Raw genomic sequence first — 15,805 nt, 5'->3', positions numbered from 1 at the left:
CAGCAATTCATGGACTTCCTTCCCGCAGTGGAAGCACGTGAAAGGCTTGGTTTTGCTGGTGAAACTCCCTTTTCCCTCACTTCTGGGGCAGAGGGAGGGGGGCTTTTGGAGCTGCTGGGGGGATTTCTCCGCTTCTCCCTCTTTCATGCATTGAAGCCTGGCCAAATCCAACTCAACATCTGCCACGTGTTCATACCAAGCAGTCACCTGGCGGGCAATATGTCTGTTTATGCACTGCTGGTATATTTTTTCATTCAATCCCTCAGCGAACTGATCCAACAAAGCGTCTTCTGACCACCCCCTCATATAGACTGACAACTGTTGAAACTCCTGGACATAATCTGCCACCAGTCTATTTCCCTGCTTCAGGGCCATAAATTTCAGGTGCCCGCGTCTCTCAGTGAGCGGGTCATCAAACCTCTTCATGGCTGCCATAAAGTCATTAAAATTCCTCAGGAGGGGGGGAATTGCATTTGTGTAGGCTCACCATCCATTCAGCCGCTTTTTTTTCTAAGGACGTTAACACCATCCGCACTTCATCAGTCTCTAAATCAGGTCCATAGATTTCCATTTAATTCCAGACCTGAATGAAAAAAAGTCCTAAAGTCTTAGAATCTCCATCGTATTTTACAGTTAAAATACGGCGGCGTCTGGGCCCCCCCCCCTACACTTTGAGCGGCCCTAGCTGGAGGGGGGAGGCTGGTTCTGGGTTTTCTTGCACCCAAACCCCCTCGGCTTCTTCACCCTCCCTTAACCTATGCATCGAGTACCTTTGCTCAAGATCTTCAGCTGGCTCCCTTTCCACTGCTCTTTTACGGCTTTTGCGTTCAAACCAAGCTTCCTCGAGGAGTTTCATGGCGTGGGGCAGCTTGTAATCCTCTTCCCCAGAGTCACCCCAATCTGCTGATTTTTTCTTTGGTCTCCTTCTCGTGACTCCAGCATCCAACTCCTCCGACTCCTCTTTTTGTCCCACACCCAAAGTCCATCTGGGATGAACAGTAGGCTCTTCCACTCTTAGCCCAGCCAGCCTTTCAGTTAAAGATGGTCCTGCCGTCATCCCCTCATCTTCTTCTTGGTCACTCACATGCAAAGACATTTCTTTTCTTCTTGTGAGGACACCCGCCTTGGAAGGTTGTAGCTCCGGGTGAGGTGGAAATGAGACTTAGCTTATTGTCAGCCTTCCTTCATTCAATTATCAGGAAAGAAAACCACTGGACTCCATTTGTTGAAATCAAGTGTACTTTTACTAATTATAAATGAATAGATGCGAAGCTAAGCTAAGTCTGGTTAATTAGGCGCAAAAGCGAATAATATATTGTATAAGTCATTCCCCTCCCCTTGGCATCCCGTGCACAGTCCAATCATAATTCCCCCAATTGTCAGGTGTGAGATAACTTCGAAAGCCATCGCCAAGATGGAATGCCGGACTGTTGGCCTTGGCGGGAAACACTCCTCCTCCACATGCGCAGTAAGGTGGTCAGTGCAGAGTCCAGAAACTTCCTCCAGCACAAAAATGATTCCCCCCCCCAAATACCATGCCCCCCTTCCCCGTTTCAATGGCAGCCGAAGCAGATGCAAAGCGGAGGCTGACAGGTATGAAAGGTAAAATCTCAGAGGTTGGTCTGTTAAATGTGGCACACTTGCGGGTCACTTTGTACAATGTAGATTTTGAAGTACAGTGGTGAAAACATTAAATGTGACATTTGAAACAAACAAGCAAACAAACATCCGTGACTATGTTGTTGTTATTGTTGTTTTATCCTTCTACTGATTTGGGGCATGCAACTCATTAATAATGGATTTGGGCTCTTCCAAAGATTTGTTACATGAAGTTGCATGTAAAGGAGGCCATTGACGGGTCACAGAGAGCTGGTTGAATAACTGAAACCTCTGACTACTTCAGTGGTGGGATTCAAAAAAGTTTACTACCGGTTCTGTGGGCGTGGCAGGGGAAGGATACTGCAAAATCCCCATTCCCTCCACACCCCACTGACCTGCTTTCCAGCTCTGTTCTCCTGTAAAGGGCAACAAAAGAAGATAAGCAGGGACGGTTCTCTGAAGTCCTCAAAACGTCCGCTACTGGTTCTCCAGAACCTGTCAGAACTGGCTGAATACCCCTTCTGGACTACTTACATTATGACTGACGCTTCAGAGTTGGCAACTAAAGGTAGCTGCAGGACTGAGACTAAGGTTGCATTTTCCATATTAACCGAGGTGAGAATTCTAGATCTTTCTTCACTCATGGGCAGTAGATTTTCAACTCAAGGGCTAGACACCTCACTTTTGAGAAGGATTCAGACAAAGTAGAAGACGTGTATGAAAATAAACATGGACAACGAGGGAACGAGAAGCTAAATTCAAAGAGAAAATAAAGGAGCCGTGGTGTTTAGCCCTGAATAAAGAGGAGTATCCTCTTCAGGGACCTCTCATTTGTAAAGAGACAAAAGGTTAGCCAATAAATATACCTATTTTAACTGAGAGAGGAAGCACCTAATTCTTACCACTGTAGCCAACTGGTTTCAAAACTATACTTTAGCAATGCTTTTTCCAAGCAATTTTTATTAAAATACATAAGCATATCCTTCTGATTTTGGCTACTATAGACTATAGTATCTTCCTTTATTTAGCAAAGTAATGTTTATTTTTATGCAATAATCATACAAAACAATACTAGTTCCTGAAAACCTGCATATTTTATAACTCCTTTAAAATTAATGGCTCATTGTATTTTTCCTATAAACTTCTTGAGTCCTAAAATGAAGAGAAAGGAAGATTATGTTCACTTATATCTTAATTTTTTCATTGCAGCAGCTCGTTGCTGCACTGTTGAGATTTTGGCTGAACCTCAGGGATCGGTAATATTCACACTTTTTCAGCTGTATGTGATATTGCTTTGCTAATACATTGTCAACTCTGTTTGGGAGACAAACTGCAGTGACATATTAGTACCATATTAGAGGTAATAATTCAGTGGTACATTGGGGGCAAGTGGCATGGTAAATAACAAGGACAAGTATGAAATGTATACCCAATAATATTTCATCAGTTGATAAACTGTTTTTTTATTTCATATTATCAAACTAATATGTCTATATGTATTGTTATCATTATTAATCATTATTTAACTATAGCTATTGTCACTTCATTTAATACATACTACTAGTAAACTAAATTTAGCTTAGTTTTTATTATACATTTTCATTGCATCAACCTGTATCTTTCCAGTAATAGTGCAGTCTTATATCTCTTGCCATTTGTAGCATTAATATTCTAGTTACTTTCTTAATAAATCTTGTGTGAACCTCTCTTCGCAACATGGTGTTCCTTTTGTATCTCATAAAAGCTTGAAACCCAGCATCTGATTCTGCTCTTTCCATCAGCTTATCTTTGGTTATCATTGGTGCTTCTGTCAAGATTTATCTCCTTATCTCTGTCAATTTTTCTCTCTTTTCTTCTTCTGTGCTTTGAAGTCTGGGGTAGAGTTCCAATCCATCTCTCTCCCCTTTCCATATTCCGCTCTTGCCAATACCAACCACGCTCACTTTGTTGTCAGTATCCACAGATTTCTTATCTCTTCGCCTATTTTTTTCTTCCATTTTTTGAACTCAGTCCTCCACATTCTTCATTTGATAAACATCCTCAGTTTTTCCATCAAATTTTTCTGTTTTATATTCCATATTCTCCAATCTCTTTTCAATTCTCTCTGTCTAATAGATTTTGAATTTCAAACATAATCATTTACAATGTTTCAATTTCTTTTTCGTGCTGCGCCATTCTTTCAATTTTGCAGGCACTGCCACTGTAGGTTAAAGGCTATTTTAATAAACTTCAAACAGGTTCATTTATTATCTTTCAAGTCCAAATGTTGTCTTCCCTCCAATAGCTAGTGATAGAACTTCCAAAAGGCACCTGTATAAACAACTTGTGCTCTTCCTACTATCACAGTAAACAAACCGAAAGAACCTTGAATCTCAAATGATCAAAGAGAAAGAAGAAAAAACAATGTATCCAGCCTCCAGCCTCTAAGTGGCAGTGTAAGTGCTTTTCCTCCTGTTGTTACAAACCTCTTTATAATCCTTCTTATTATCCTATTATCTTCTTTATATTCCAAGCTTAAGAAAGAGAAAAACCCTTAAATGGAGATCAAAAACAATCCAATCAATCCAATCAAGCATTATATAAAAAAAGGAAAATTTTAATCTATAGGTGTAAGCAAAAGTGAAAAAAGAAGAAAAAATTAATCCATTCAGTTTAAAAAATAGGAAGCCTTTCCAAAAATTCCATCCATAAAAAAAAAATAGAAACAGGATAACACACTAAGTTTAATGTAGATTAATTTTCGTCACTTACAGTCTTCTATCTTCAATTTTAATTTACTAAATTTTTTTTGGGGTAGTCTCTTTTTCTAATAATAAAATTTCCTCACCAATTTGACACACTGTCTCTTTTCTCTTTCTTCCCGTTCCGGAGCTGTCCCAACTTCAGCAGTTTCATTAGCTGCATTTCTGTCACTGGAAAAAAGGCTATTCCTGGATCTTTCAGGGACTTTGCGGTGTCCCAGAGATCAGCAGGAGGTGATCTTCTCAATCACCGTCTCTGTGGGATGGTTTAGATCCGAATGGACCATCCAGTGGCAGAAATATCAACTGCGATCTGGGAGCACCAAGATCGCACGTCGTGCTATTGCGACGTCACCCCATTCTCTGTTGATAAACTGTTAATGTAGCAACATGGAGAATAGTAATAGCAGTAACACCTAGACTTACATACCACTTTGTACTGTTTTACAGCACTCTAAACAGTTGACAGAGTCAGCAGGTTGCCACTAACAATCTGGGTCCTCATTTTAAAAACCTTGGAGGGATGGAAGGCTGGGTCAACCCTGAGTTAGGATCAATCTCCCGGCTGTGGGCAGAATTAGCGTGCAATACTGCATTCTAACCACTGTGCCACCATGGCAATTGAGAATCATGTGAATTATTACAGTACAACTGTCATCTCGGACAAAACATCCAAATGAACACCATTAGATGGCAACATTAGCAGTTCCTACTGGTTTTTACTGCCATGTAGCAGTAATCAAACTTCTTGCAGGTTGGATAAAGTAGCCGTATAATACATACAAAGTATTTTAAATAGTTGAAAGCAATACAAAGTGTTCAAGCTCTTCCACATTTGAAAACCGGTTCCTTTCACTAAAATGGCGCCTCTGACCTTTTGATAAAATGTTACTTGTTTAACAAAATTACTTCAGCTAAAAGGATCATCTCTTAGTGCTTCTCTTTCCTTCTCAGACATCCAAGAGGCCTCTTCTGCTGAGATATGTGCAAACACCTTTAAAAAACCAAAAAAGAGGTTTGATTATGGATGTGTTTTTGATCGTTGGCGGAATCAGTTAATTTAAAGAAAGCTACAATATTCTAAAATAATGCCGCCTCAGCATTTAACAGAAGCACAGAACTCTTTCCATAAACTTCCTGTTGTGGCTGCTTAATTGTTGATTTGGTGCATTTTAAAAAGTGGGTCCGAATCAATTTTTTTGAATATGCTTCCATATAGACTGACTCTTGCCATGTTGATACTTCTCCAGCACAGCTCATTCTGCTAACTGTATTCCACGTGATTTGGACACCAGAATCCATCATGTTCTAGCCTCCTCCAAAGTATCCTCTAGAAAACAGCAGCAAGGTAACTGTGTATTGAGATCCAGTTAATCCTCTTCCATCAGGAAGGTTCATTCAACTGTTGGCTAGACTTGATCTCCGCCATCTAAGTCCAATCTTTCTCAACATGGGCAAGTTTAAGAGATGCGGACTTAAACTCCCAGAATTTTATTGGCTGCCCAGCCTGTCAGAGTCCACAAAAATGTTGAAGAGCAAGTCAACTTCGGACTTCCCAAACTCGTCATCAACCATATTTTTAACCTACATGGGGGAGGGGGTGTCACAACTTTGGCAACATTTAAGACTCTGGACGACCTTCAGGGATGGAAGGACCTCTAAGCAAGATTGGCTGGGTCTGCGTGGACATGCTTGCCCGAAATTTTAACCATTCCTTGCTTAATTAAAAATACTCTGATCATGTAGATTGGGGTGTCTAAACTTAGCAACCTGTTTGTGGACTTCAATTGCCAGAAGCCATAGCATAGCTGGCTGGGGAAGTCTGGGAGTTGAAGTCCACAAATCTTAAAAGTTGCCAAGATTGTACTCCCTGATCTACACAATTGTATGGATGCAACTTGTGCAGGTTATTCAGGGTATGCAAGGCATGGTTAAATTTTGGGCAAGCATTCCTACATACCCAGCAATCTTAATTTAACTTATTTTTTAATTTTATTTATTTTGTCAAACATGTATAAGATAACAGATATAAGTATAAACGTAATTATGAATACAGGAAATGGATACAAATAAGTAGGCACAGTAAGACAGGGACGGTAGGCACATTGACGGTATGCAAGACCCCTTTACAGACCTCTTAGGAAGGGGGTGAGTCAACAGTAGATAGTCTAAGGTTAAGTTTTGGGGGATTGGGGATGAAACCACGGAGTCACATAGTGCATTCCAGGCATTGACCACTCTGTTGCTGAAGTCGTATTTTCTGCAGTTGAGTTTGGAACGGTTTACCTTGAGTTTGTATCTATTGTTTGCCCGTGTGTTATTGAGGTTGAAGCTGAAGTAGTCATTGACAGGTAGGAGAGGTAAGACACTGCAGATAATTGTATGTACTACCCTTAGGTCAGACCAAAGGCGGCGTAGTTCTAAGTTGCGCAAGTCCAACATTTCATGCCTGGTAGCATAAGATATTCTCTTGCAAGCAGAGGAGACAAGCACTGTTCTTGTGAAAATATCTCTGGACTTGCTTAATTGTATTAAAATTCCATATGCAGTGCGGGTTTCACAACAATGAACTGTATTTGAGAATTGGTCTAGCAAATGTTTTGGGTGCTCTAGTTAGCAGTACCATATTACCAGAGAAGAAGCTAGGCAAGATTAGGTTAACAACTCTTAATGCAGGGGTCCCCAAACCTGGCAACTTTAAGACTTGTGGACTTCAACTGCCAGAATTCTCCAGCCAGCAGAATTTTCCAACCAGCAGAGCTGGAGAATTCTGAGAGTTAGAGTCCACAAGTCTTAAAGTGCCCAAGTTTGAAGACCTCTGTCTTTTGAGAATGTTGTTACAGTGGGCTCTTGCAACTACGGTTGATTTAAGAGAGACTGCGAGGCTCCCCATCTAATGTTGACTGATCTCCAAAAGAAAATCCGGCGGAACGTGGGAAATGATCCAGATGGATCTACTAAGTGCCCGAGCGGCGAAATTGGGGCGTGCAGACCATTCCCACTGCCAAAAAGGACAAGCCTGGTGAAGTGGGCGTGGCCATCTGGCCAGGAGGCCCCTTCCACTCCAGGGAGAGCCAATGGGTGCAGAGCAAGGCGATCCCTCCTTCCGCTCTTGCCAGCTCGACTGATCCTCCGAAGAGGCGATGGCTGCGCCGCGCGTCCTCGAGTGGATCTTCGCGTTCTACTTCCTCATTCACGTCCCGATCACTTTACTCTTCAATCTGCAGCCGTTGCTGCCTGGAGTTTACCCTGCCGGCGTAAGTAGAGGGGAACCGCCGAGCTCTTTGTAGCTGGTCCGCAGAGATCGCTTTGGGATCCGCTTTGCTTAAGAATCTGGGATCGGATTTACGCATCTAAGTGCGGGAAACTTGCTCCGCGTTCCTGCCTGAAGAGGCTGAAGAATGGGGGAAGCTGCATGGACCATCCAGCTCTGGAAGAGGGGATAGATCCATATGTCATGGCTGGATTATCAAGATTCGCGCTTTCGACACTCTGAGACTCGGAAACGTGTTGTTCTATGTAGCAAAGGTCAGAATGTACAAATATGCCAGCTGGGCAAAAGCTGGGTTCATTCCAGCAATTTTACAACAGTTTGTGTGTATCTGACCTAAAAAAAAACCGGATCAAAATGTATGCAAATCTCTTTCCTGTCTTTTAACTAGGTTTCTTGTTTGCAGAGGTTTGCAAAATGGTTAAATTCTTGGTTTTATTGAATACCGCCTAGAGTCACTTTGATGGGGGGGGGGGTGGCATATAAACTTGACCCCTAAATAAGTAAAGATCATAAATTCTGGTATGCAGAAAGATAAAATCTACATTTCACCTCTTCTTGGAACCTTATATGCTAAACCCTCATCCCTGAACTCTGCTTTTAGAAAGGAACTTTGCACCTTCTTGAATCGAAGTTAAAAGAAAGCTGGATTTGATCCATACATTATCTAGCAATAGAGGATGGATGGATGGACAGATAGATGGAATGTAGATAAATAGATACATAGATACATAGATAGATGGATGACAACCATTTAAATAAGAGCCAACAGTATGCAGCAGCTGCCAAAAAAGCCAACACAGTTCTAGGCTGCATAAACCGAGGGATAGAATCAAAGTCATGAGAAGTGTTAATACCTTGGTAAGGCCACACTTGGAATACTGCATTCAGTTTTGGTCACCACGATGTAGAAATGATGTGGAGACTCTAGAAAGAGTGCAGAAAAGAGCAACAAAGATGATTAGGTGACTGGAGGCTGAAACATATGAAGAACGGTTGCAGGAACTGGGTATGTCTAGAATTAATGAAGGAGAGAAGCAAACTTAGAACTAAGGAGAAATTTCCTGATAGTTAGAACAATTGATCAGGGGAACAATTTGCCTCCAGAAGTTGTGAATGCTCCAACAATGGAGGTTTTTAAGAAGATGTTGGATAACCATTTGTCTGAAGTGGTGTAGGCTTTCCTGCCTATACGGGAGGTTGGACTAGAAGACCTCCAAGGTCCCTTCCAACTCTATTCTATGATAGATAGATAGATAGATAGATAGATAGATAGATAGATAGATAGATAGATAGATAGATAGATAGATAGATGATAGATAGATAGATGATATATAGATAGGTAGGTAGGTAGGTAAGTAGGTAGGTAGGTAGATAAATAGATAGATAGATAGATAGATAGATAGATAGATAGATAGATAGATAGATAGATAAAGAGAGACAGAGAGAGAGAGAGATTTTAAAAAATCAATACAAGTCTATTCTTTATCTCATCCGTTGCAGCCTTCTGAAAAAATGAAGATGGAGGCTGTGATTACAGTTTAATTCTTCAAGTGGATGTACAGTCTTAAAAGATGAAGGAAAGAGGCAAAAAAAGAGAGATGTGGTCCAAGAAGGTGGAATTAACCATATGTAATAAAATAGAATAACAGAGTTGGAAGGGACCTTGGAGGTCTTCTAGACCAACCCCGTGCTTAGGCAGAAAACCCTACACCACTTCAGACAAATGGATATCCAACATCTTCTTTAAAACGTCCAGTGTTGGGGCATTCACAACTTCTGGAGGCAAATTGATCCACTGATCAATTGTTCATCTATCAGGAAATTTCTCCTTAGTTCTAGGTTGCTTCTGTCCTTGATTAGTTTTCACCCATTGCTTCTTGTCTTGCCCTCAGGTGCTTTGTTGTGTGAACTCTGCTCTTAAGGCAAGAACTGACCTGTTTAAGGCTGCTTTGCCAACACAGCTAGAGAAAGAATAGGAGAGAGAGACCAGGAGGGCCATAAATGGAAATGGAAGGAGGAGTCTGGTTTGGAGCCCCTCAAGTTATCTTGTCTTTAGTATGAGAGCCCTCTTCTTGTCACTCAACACAGTTACTTGATACCCTAACCAAAGAACTACCAAGAATAAGAGCCAACATTAGCCGAGCAAACTACTGTATATAAACAGGGAGCAAACACACTCAGTCGCACTGATGCTATTACCTCATTTGAGCATAAAACGTCTGCAAGCAATCACTGAAGCTCAGAGAGCACCAAGAACTCCTCAGTTCAACCTGACTGATGGATAGTCTCTTCTATTGGCCTGTAAAAGTTGTAATCAAAGCCTATCACATAGTTTGAGAAAGAAGTAAACATCTTCCCCCGTGCTAACAAAACTAGCCAAACCAACCAGTGCCGAGTTCTACCTACATGCTTTGCATCAGTTTCCCAACCACCATTAAAATGGGGCAGCGTTTCTGTTACGCAGCTTCTCTTACACACACTACCACCATAGATAGAAGATTAAAAGGAAGATTTAGGTGCCCTTCTCCTCCTCCTAATTCACCAACCATCTTCTCTATTCCTAAAGCTAACCGATGCGTTGACCTGGTACGCAACTACATTCAAGGATCCATTGGTGGTAAACCCAGAACCCTGGTTCCAGTGTTTCCTTTACTCCGAAGGTTTTCTACAATTGTTTTTCTTTCCCGTTGCTGCCTACGCCTTCTGGAAAGGTAAGCGTGCCAGTTTGTGTGAAGTAGGGGAGCAGGATATTGGGTGGGCACAAAACTACGATAAATCAACCTTGGAGAGAAGAATGCAAATATTTCCTAATGGGGTTTGAAGATCAAAAGGTGTTCTATTCTTTGCCTCCCGAGTCCCAGCTGATCGGGAGGGAATGGGGATTTTGCAGTAACCTTCCCCTGCCACGTCCACAAAGCCACGCCCACTAAATCGGTAGTAAAAATAATTGAATTCCACCACTGAACTAATTGATAACCCGGCATTGTCCAGGTATTTATATATAGGGCGAAAATGTCCCGACCAAACATAATTTCTAATGCTGGATTTTCCCCCTTACAAGAAGTAGCCCCTGTATGGAGGGGAGTTACAATGGCAACTCCACTGTCCTGTACAGTAGAAGCCATTTTAAGGCACAACAGGTTGTATCTTAACAGAACACACACCACAAGGGGTGTTAGAGGTGTCTTACCTGCACAGCAGTTCTCGTCCCAATTGTGGTTATAAGTTGAGGTCTATCAATATTTACATTTGTATGCAAATTAGAAAATAAACACTTGAGTTTTTTTGACCTAAGGCTGCAATTATTTTTAAAAAGTGTTTGTTTTTTTATGCAGGGAACTGCAAGTGGATCCGGACTCCTGTGATTATCTACGCAACGCACGTAACGACAACGGTGGTCGCTTGCCTGGCCCACATCCTGTTTACGGATTTCTCCAACGCTAAAGTCCCGAGTCCACAGACTCTGCAGGAACGCCTGACCCTATCTGCTTTCTACGCCCCTTTCTTAGCAATTTCTCTCGCGATGCTGCTTTTTGTACTGTTCAGCTCTGCTTATAAGCCAGTTGAAAAAAAGAAGAAGAAATAAAACCTTTGGCTTTTCTCCTTTGGGAAGGAAGACGTGCCAATTAGACCAAGGACAGTATGTCTGTGTCCCTAAGGGAGCAAAGCACAGGTAGTCCTCGACTTATGACCACAACAGAGCTCAGAATTTATGTTGCTAAGTGAGGATGTTAAGTGAGTTTTGCCCCATTTCACGACTTTTCTTGCCACATTTTTGGCATACCATATTTTTTGGAGTATAAGACAGACCTTTTTCCCTCAAAAAAGAGGCTGAAAATCTGGGTGCGTCTTATACACTGAATACAGCATTTTTTGCCCCCTGAAGCCCTGTCCCTTCACCAAAATGTCCATGCAGAGCCTTTAGGAGGCTTCCAGGGTGCTCCTGGGGGCTGGAGATGGCAGAAATGAGTGAAAAATAGGCCATTTTTTGCTCAATTTTCCCTCCCCCAGCCCCCAGGAGTACTTTATAAGCCTCCTAAAGGCTATGCATGCAATATTTTGACAAAAATGAGCCATGTTTTGCTTGTTTAGGGGGGGCACCCCCCAGGAGCACTCTGCAAGCCCCCTAAAGGCTAGGCATGCCTTTTTTTGGAGGGGGAACAGTCCCATTTTCATGAAGAACGGGCCATTTTCGGGAGATTTGCAGAGTGCAAAACCTTTTTTTTTAATTTGCCTCTTTCAAAATCTTGGTGGGTCTTATACTCTGAAAAATACGGTACTCTATTTCCCCCAAAATAAGACCTCCCCGAATAATAAGCCCAATTGGGCTTTTGAGCGCATGCGCTAAAATAAGCCGTCCCAAAAAATATTGCAACACAGCAGCAGCCATGAGGTGACCACGCTCACCACCTCCTGCACCTCAAAAATAATAAGACCTCCCGGAAAATAAGGCCAAGTACTTATTTCAGGGGGGGAGGGTGTTCAAAAGAAAATAAGACCCTCTTATTTGGGGGAAACATGGTAGTAACATGATTGTTAAGTGAATCTGGTTCCCCCATTGACTTTGCTTGTCAAAAGGGCACAAAAGAGGATCACATTACCTCAGGACACTACGACCGTCATAAATACGAACCAGTTGTCAAGCATCCAAATGTAAATCACGTGAACTTGAGGATACTGCAAAAGTCACAAGTGTGGAAAAGTGGTCATAAGTTACTTTTTTCAGTGCCGTTGTAACTTAGAATGGTCACTAAATGAACTGTTCTAAGTTGAGGACTACCTGTAGGAACTAGGCCTCAGTGTACCTGTCAGATGGAAAATATTCTCCGGAGGGGTCTTAGGAAACCATCTGAAATAGTGTTATGCCATAAAACAACCTGCTTTTCTCGTAAAAGGGGTTGTTTCACAAATCTGAGGTGAAGAGAACGCCAGATAGATGGGTTACCCCAACATCATAAAAAGCTTTTCTTAAATTGCAGGGAAAAAAACCCAGATGAAAAATTGCTGGTGCTTCTACCTTCCTTGTGTAGCTGGAGTCCAGGTTCTCCTGGCCCTCTTGGTATGGCTGCCGGTCCACACTGGTCCCTCAGACACCTCTATGTGCTTGAGACCCATGGTGGGGTGATGGTCAGTCTTTTCCCAGCATGCAGGTCACATGATGGCATGGTATTTAGGTAGCTGGTCGGCCCTTCTTTCCCTCCCTCTCTCCCTCTCTCTGGCTGCTGGGCTCTTCTGCCCACAGAAGCCTCTCCTGTCCTATCCCCTTCTCTCCCTCAGAGTTGCCCCACAGAAGCCTCTTCTACCCCTTTCTCTCCCTCAAGCTTGCCCCACAAAAGCCTCTCCTGTCCTATCCCCTTACCTCCCTCAGGCTTGACCCACAAAAGCTTCTCTCCTATCCCCTTCTCTCCCTCAGGGTTGCCCCACAGAAGCCTCTCCTATCATATTATTTTCTTTCCCTTGGGTTGCTCCACAGAAGCCTCTCCTATCTATCCTGTTTTCTCCCTCAGGGTTGCCCCACAGAAGCCTCTTCTATCTTATTCCTTTCTCTCCCTCAGGCTTGACCCACAGAAGCCTCTCCTCTCCTCTCCCCTTCTCTCCCTCAGGGTTTATTTATTTTGTTTATTTATTAGACTTCTATACTGCTTAATAGGGCTTTCGGCCCTCTCTAAGCGGTTTACAAATTTTTAAGCAAATTGAGTCAGCATATCGCCCCCCCACAGTCTGGGTCCTCATTTCACCCACCTCGGAAGGATGGAAGGCTGAGTCGACCTTGAGCCGGTGAGATTTGAACCGCTGAACTGCAGATCACAGTCAGCTGAAGTGGCCTGCAGTACTGCACCCTAACCACTGCGCCACCTCTGCTCATGAAGCCTCTTCTATCTTATTCCTTTCTCTCCCTCAAGCTTGCCCCACAGAATCCTCTCCTTTCCTATCCCCTTCTCTCCCTCAGGGTTGCCCCACAGAAGCCTCTTCTCTTCTCTTCTCTAACAGGGTTGCCCCATATAATCCTCTCCTATCCTATCCTGGTCTCTCCCTCAGGCTAGCCCCATAGAACCCTCTCCTGTCCTATCCCCTTACCTCCCTCAGGCTTGCCCTACAGAAGCCTCTTCTATTCTCTTCTCTCTTTCAGGCTTGCCCCCATATAAGCTTAGAAAAACTTTATTGTCACTTCGAATGTACACTAATAGGCATACATTAAAATGAAATTTCATTGCATACAGCTCTCAAAGAGTCATACCTTCAATATACGCTACATAAACACGATTAAATAAATAAATAGAAAATGATGCATATACACACATATATGACACAGAGAAGCAACAGAAGAAATCTAATTAAGATGTATACATGTACATGGCGAGAAAAACGGATCTTGCGAGTTTACCAGGCTGATGTGTTGGAAGAAATCTCCATCTGGGTTCAGTTCCAAGTGGGGAGAAAGACACTGGAAACATGGAGGCTGATTGGAAAGATGGTTTATTGATGAACAGAGCCACATGGGCTTTAGGTCCTGGGCAGAGGTGGGTTCCTACCAGTTCGCACCTATTCGGTAGAACCGGTTCGTCAAATCTACCGAACCGGTTAGAAGAGGTTCCACCAGTGGACCCGGAAAGCAGGCCACACCTACAGAAGAGGTTCCAAATTTTTTTGAAACCCACCACTGGTCCTTGGATATGATTATTCTACACTATCATGCTCATATTTATAAAACTCAGTGCCTCTGTGAAAGGTAAGGATGACTACTGCATTTGTGGTGCAATCAGAACATTGCGTGTGTTGAAGTTGTTTTAACACAAACCAAAGATGCCTTTTAAAAAACAAGTTTACATCATATTCTTATGCATGCCAGTGCTGTGTGTGAGGTAATTTACCATTCCGTAGTTCTCATTCCCTACTGCCAACTCAGTTCTCCACTGTTTCATCACCTTTTCAGTAAAGGATATAATATTTTTGCTAATGCCAGTTGTTTCTAAGCATTTTATGATCCAACTATGTGGCAGTGAGTCAAATGCCTTTTTGTAATCAATCCAGACCATATTCAAGTTCGTTTTTCTGTTCTTACAATTTTCTAATATCATTTTATCAATTAAGAGCTGATATTTTGTGCCCCTGCTCCTTCTTTTGTTGCCTTTTTGCTCTACTGACAAGATGTCATTTGTTTCCAAATTATTACCACTGCTGGTTTGTGCCATAATCGTTGAATTTTTAAGTTTTTAAAGTCCTGATATTTCTCGATTTTTTCATATTCCTTCTCGTCATCCCTGCTATCACATTACCACTTCTACTACTATTACTACTTCTACTACTACTACTATTATATTTTATTTTATTTATTCATTGATTTATTTTACTTTTTGTCAGATGATAGACATGTTTTTATCCCTAGCATATTTAACCCCAAGTCATTGAAGACTAATCCCCTATCTCTGCTGGAAGTCAGTTCCAAGCTTCCCCTGCTCCTTCTGTCAAGTCACAATTTCCAACACTACTTTTGAACTTTCCTCCTGTCAGGTTTGAGAGTGTGATTTTTGATTCTCCAGCCATGTGGCTTGGTGGGCGTGGTGTGGCTTGGTGGGCATGGCGTGGCGGGTGTGGCAGGGGAAGGATACTGTAAAATCTCCATTCCCTCCCCACTCCAGAGGAAGGTTACTGCAAAATCCCCATCAAAATTTCTGCTATCAGATCTGGTCAGAACCTGCTGAAGACCACCTCTGACTTGGAGTGACCCCATAAAGTGACTCTGTGCCTTTATTTTTATAGCACTACAAAGGTGTAGGTAAGCTGGTCTTGTTGTATTCGGGTCTTTTCCTGTGTAAGATTGAGATTGTCTTGGCAACGTTTCGGCGAGGTCTCACTCACCATCTTCAGGCTGGTGTTTTGGGCTTAAAGCGTGGTTGGAGCTGCCGTCCCTCTACAAACTTTGGTGGGGGTGTGTGGAGTGCTGGCCCCGTTTCAGCAAGTGGATTGATTGGATGTGTGGCTGTATCATGATTGGTAGATTGGTGCTGATTGGTGCTGGCTGTGTGTCCGTTGTTTTTTGTTGTTGTAACGGCCTGGGTGGTGGGTGGTGCTCGTTTGTTGACTAGAGCTGGTTTCCAGATGTCTGGTAGGTGGGAGGTATCGTCACGTTTATTCATGTTGTGGGGATGTTTCTCTATTTTGATAGCTTCCATAATTATTCTCCCGTTGA

At 42.5% G+C, this 15,805-nt stretch overlaps 1 protein-coding gene across 1 annotated transcript; it reads left to right on the top strand.

The window, feature by feature from the left end:
* Nucleotides 1-7,406: 7,406 nt before the first annotated feature.
* On the top strand, nt 7,407-11,249 carry LOC116508212 (sigma intracellular receptor 2-like). Its single transcript, XM_032216744.1, has 3 exons — nt 7,407-7,597; nt 10,181-10,325; nt 10,950-11,249. The coding sequence occupies exons 1-3, from the start codon at nt 7,484-7,486 to the stop codon at nt 11,198-11,200; spliced, it is 510 nt and encodes a 169-aa protein (XP_032072635.1). The 5' UTR covers nt 7,407-7,483; the 3' UTR covers nt 11,201-11,249.
* The last annotated feature ends 4,556 nt before the right edge of the window (nt 11,250-15,805 follow it).

The sequence above is a fragment of the Thamnophis elegans genome, chromosome 4, assembly GCF_009769535.1.
Source record: "Thamnophis elegans isolate rThaEle1 chromosome 4, rThaEle1.pri, whole genome shotgun sequence".
Taxonomy (NCBI): domain Eukaryota; kingdom Metazoa; phylum Chordata; class Lepidosauria; order Squamata; family Colubridae; genus Thamnophis; species Thamnophis elegans.
The sequence above is the reverse complement of the archived record's forward strand: the minus strand, read 5'-3'. Positions and strand labels throughout refer to the sequence as shown.

Excerpts from the sequence above, each read along its gene's own strand:
- LOC116508212 (XM_032216744.1), top strand. The coding sequence starts at position 7,484 with ATGGCTGCGCCGCGCGTCCTCGAGTGGATCTTCGCGTTCTACTTCCTC. Across the intron at positions 7,598-10,180 it reads CTGGAGTTTACCCTGCCGGC|CTAACCGATGCGTTGACCTG; the intron begins GTAAGTAGAGGG and ends CTATTCCTAAAG. Across the intron at positions 10,326-10,949 it reads TGCCTACGCCTTCTGGAAAG|GGAACTGCAAGTGGATCCGG; the intron begins GTAAGCGTGCCA and ends TTTTTTATGCAG.